Below are 2,900 nucleotides of genomic sequence, written 5' to 3' on the forward strand. Positions count from 1 at the left end.
AAGAGCACAGAAAAGGGTCACTAAAGCAGCCTGGTGCCTGGGTACGGTGGAGCTGTGGGCCAACCTTCAGGCACCAGTGACTGTCCCTCCTGTGTAGGGAAAAAAAAGGCGGTCAGAACGCGATGTACGGAAGGATTAGGAGCAGGAACCCTTCCTGTACATGGGATAACATAAGGCTTACACGAGTAGAAATGACACAAATAAGGAGGTGGTAACGAAGGTGTGGCTGTGTATAAAGTGTTGTCTTTGAAGCAATAAAGGCCATTTGCAGCATCCTCATATTGGAGTCAGTGCTCACTGGCCCGGGGGTGGTGCCTCCCGTGCCGCCTCAGGGATTAGGAGCAGGAACCCTTCCTGTACATGGGATAACATAAGGCTTACACGAGTAGAAATGACACAAATAAGGAGGTGGTAACGAAGGTGTGGCTGTGTATAAAGTGTTGTCTTTGAAGCAATAAAGGCCATTTGCAGCATCCTCATATTGGAGTCAGTGCTCACTGGCCCGGGGGTGGTGCCTCCCGTGCCGCCTCAGCCGAAGGAGGTCGGTTGCGATGAACGGCAACGCTCCGGCAAGGTCAAAACGGAACTGAAAACTTTAGAGTTGCCTTAACTGAGCAGCTGGCTGATCTCTTTGTGAATGCAGAACAGGAAATCTACATAAGAAGCTCCTCCATAAACACTCTTGTCTTCTACTAGGAACTGTCGGAAAATCATCTCTGGCTGTTCCTGTTGTTTCACTATCATCAGCTGGAAGAGATAAAAGATGGACATTTCTAGGATACAGTCATACTAGACAGCAGTACAGTTTTGCTGTGTCTGTTAGTGTAGGCTGTAGAGGTGAGGGACAACCCCTAGACTAGTAATTCTCCCCATTGCAGTAGCTGTATGTATGAACACAGGAGAGACTGATGTGAATTAAAGGTTGCAGATTAAAGTGGTTACCTTTGAGACTTGACTACCTTTGGAAATCAGCTTTGATTAGGAATTAAGTAAATAACTGAGATGCCTCTGCCTACAAATCATGCTGGAACTCAGTGGTGTGCAGAAAAGCTCCCAATAGGTAAAAAAACCCTTACAGCTCCTGGTAAGTTTTGGCAAAGCATACAGTGACCATTTGAACTGGTATGAGGAAGAAGTTGAGGCAGGAAGAAGTTACCTTCATAGTGTGGGGCTTTTGGCTCTGGATTTGCTCCAAGATACGCTTCAGTTTCTTAGAAAACGGATTGTCCAGGTCAGGCAGGGATGTCTGTCAGAAGGAAAGCAGGGCAGGTTATATTGCAGTCACATCTGTTAGCAGTTCATCCAGATGAGCTGCTGATAGCTCTGATGCGGATCCCATTCTGAACTGGGAAATGCCATCTCCTTCACAAAAATAGCTCCTTGGGCTCATCTTAAACACTCATCTGTCAAAGCCATTTTTCAGTTTAAAACAATCACTATATGGAAACACTGTCAAGAGAAACTAACTATTGCAAAGTGTTTTGTACCAATTTTTGCAGTGCACAGTTTACCTGCAACAGGCAAAATTTAAGATTTTTAAAAAGTTGTGAAAGCTTCTGTCCCATAAAGGGTTCAGAGTGTAAAAGCTTTAGAGTTTTATGCAAGTTAAAATTCATCTGGTGTCTCAATACCTTCTGCTGGTCACCTGTTTCTGCCTTTAAGACTGAATGATGAAAAACCACCTAGCTTGTTTCTCTGATTAGCATCTTGTCTTGCTAAATCCTAAATTCTTAGTCAGCATCTACTCACGGCCTCGGCTCTGATGTGTGCGAAGGAAGGCACGTTGAAGAGCCCTTGGATGAGCTCTGGGGACACGCTGGCTCCCAGCCACAGGAACATGTGCAGCCCGTTGGCCAGCAGGAAGGCCCCTGCCTCCGACAGACGCTCCTCGGCGCAGCGGATGGCGGCGGGGACAGCGTCACTCTTCAGATCCAGGCTGTGCTGTGGGGCAAAGCACAACAGCTAGAGAACGGGCACCTAAAGCTCTAATTCCATACTGAAAAATATTGAAATGTTTAGTGCGTCACAGTGGTTCCTCTCCAGCTAAGAGCAATTAGAAATGAAATCTCCTTTTTCAGGTGAGGTGTGTGCAAAGGAAGACCTGCCCTGAGAGGGGAGACACTGCACAGCACCGTTGATCTTTACGCAGAGCTTGCTAAGAGCACGGTGAGGTTCCTCAAGGATATGATGTTAGTGATTGATAATGGGATGAACAGATCGTGCACCAGTGTAAAACCCAAAAAGGTGTGGGAGACTCACCAGTGGCAGCAGCAGGGGGTAGAAGAAGAGCTGTGTGTCAGCCACCCCCATGGCCATGACGAGCTGGCGCTGGTAGACTCTGTCGTCCGTGGGGGTTTCGGGCCGGCCCAGCAGCACACAGCTCTTCAGCAGGCAGTTCATGTACACAGGCAGCACCTTCATCGTGTCCGGCAGGATCAGCTGCGAGGCACAGAAAGGTGGGACTCAATACAGTTCTTTATATTGTCTGAAACCAGATGCAACAGCTCTGAATGGCTAACACATTTACTAAGGATCCAGCTGTCTTGGCTGCTGTCATCTCCCTGCAAGCTCTGCTCATTTTTAGGCACTAATTTAAAGGGGAATGCTCTGAACAATTAAGGAAGGAAGTAAAGGTGCACAGTAAGTGGCTCTGAGTTTGTTTCTGACATTCTGGGCCTCATTACCAATGAACAATTCATTGCCCAGGCTTGTGATTCTTGGCAGCACTGTGTGGGATATGAAAGCCCAAGTCTCTGAGCTGAAGTGCTGGGACATGAATGAATGATGTAAAAGGAAACACATCAGTCAGTCTGATTTATCAAAAAACAGAATACTACACACATCTTCAACAACATAACAATTTAAAATGCAGTCTTTGTGAGTCAGCACCTAATTCAGCA

At 46.8% G+C, this 2,900-nt stretch overlaps 1 protein-coding gene across 1 annotated transcript in view; it reads right to left on the minus strand.

The window, feature by feature from the left end:
* Positions 1-606: 606 nt before the first annotated feature.
* The window catches only part of SEC24D (SEC24 family member D), a 38,813-nt gene continuing 36,519 nt past the window's right edge, over positions 607-2,900 (minus strand). Inside the window, exons 19-22 of the mRNA XM_009069859.1 lie at positions 2,260-2,439; positions 1,750-1,941; positions 1,157-1,246; positions 607-747 (exon numbers count right to left, since the gene is read on the minus strand). Coding sequence (XP_009068107.1) covers positions 607-747; positions 1,157-1,246; positions 1,750-1,941; positions 2,260-2,439 — 603 coding nt within the window. The remainder of the gene's footprint in view (positions 748-1,156; positions 1,247-1,749; positions 1,942-2,259; positions 2,440-2,900) is intronic.

Source organism: Acanthisitta chloris, unplaced genomic scaffold (assembly GCF_000695815.1).
Source record: "Acanthisitta chloris isolate BGI_N310 unplaced genomic scaffold, ASM69581v1 scaffold37842, whole genome shotgun sequence".
Taxonomy (NCBI): domain Eukaryota; kingdom Metazoa; phylum Chordata; class Aves; order Passeriformes; family Acanthisittidae; genus Acanthisitta; species Acanthisitta chloris.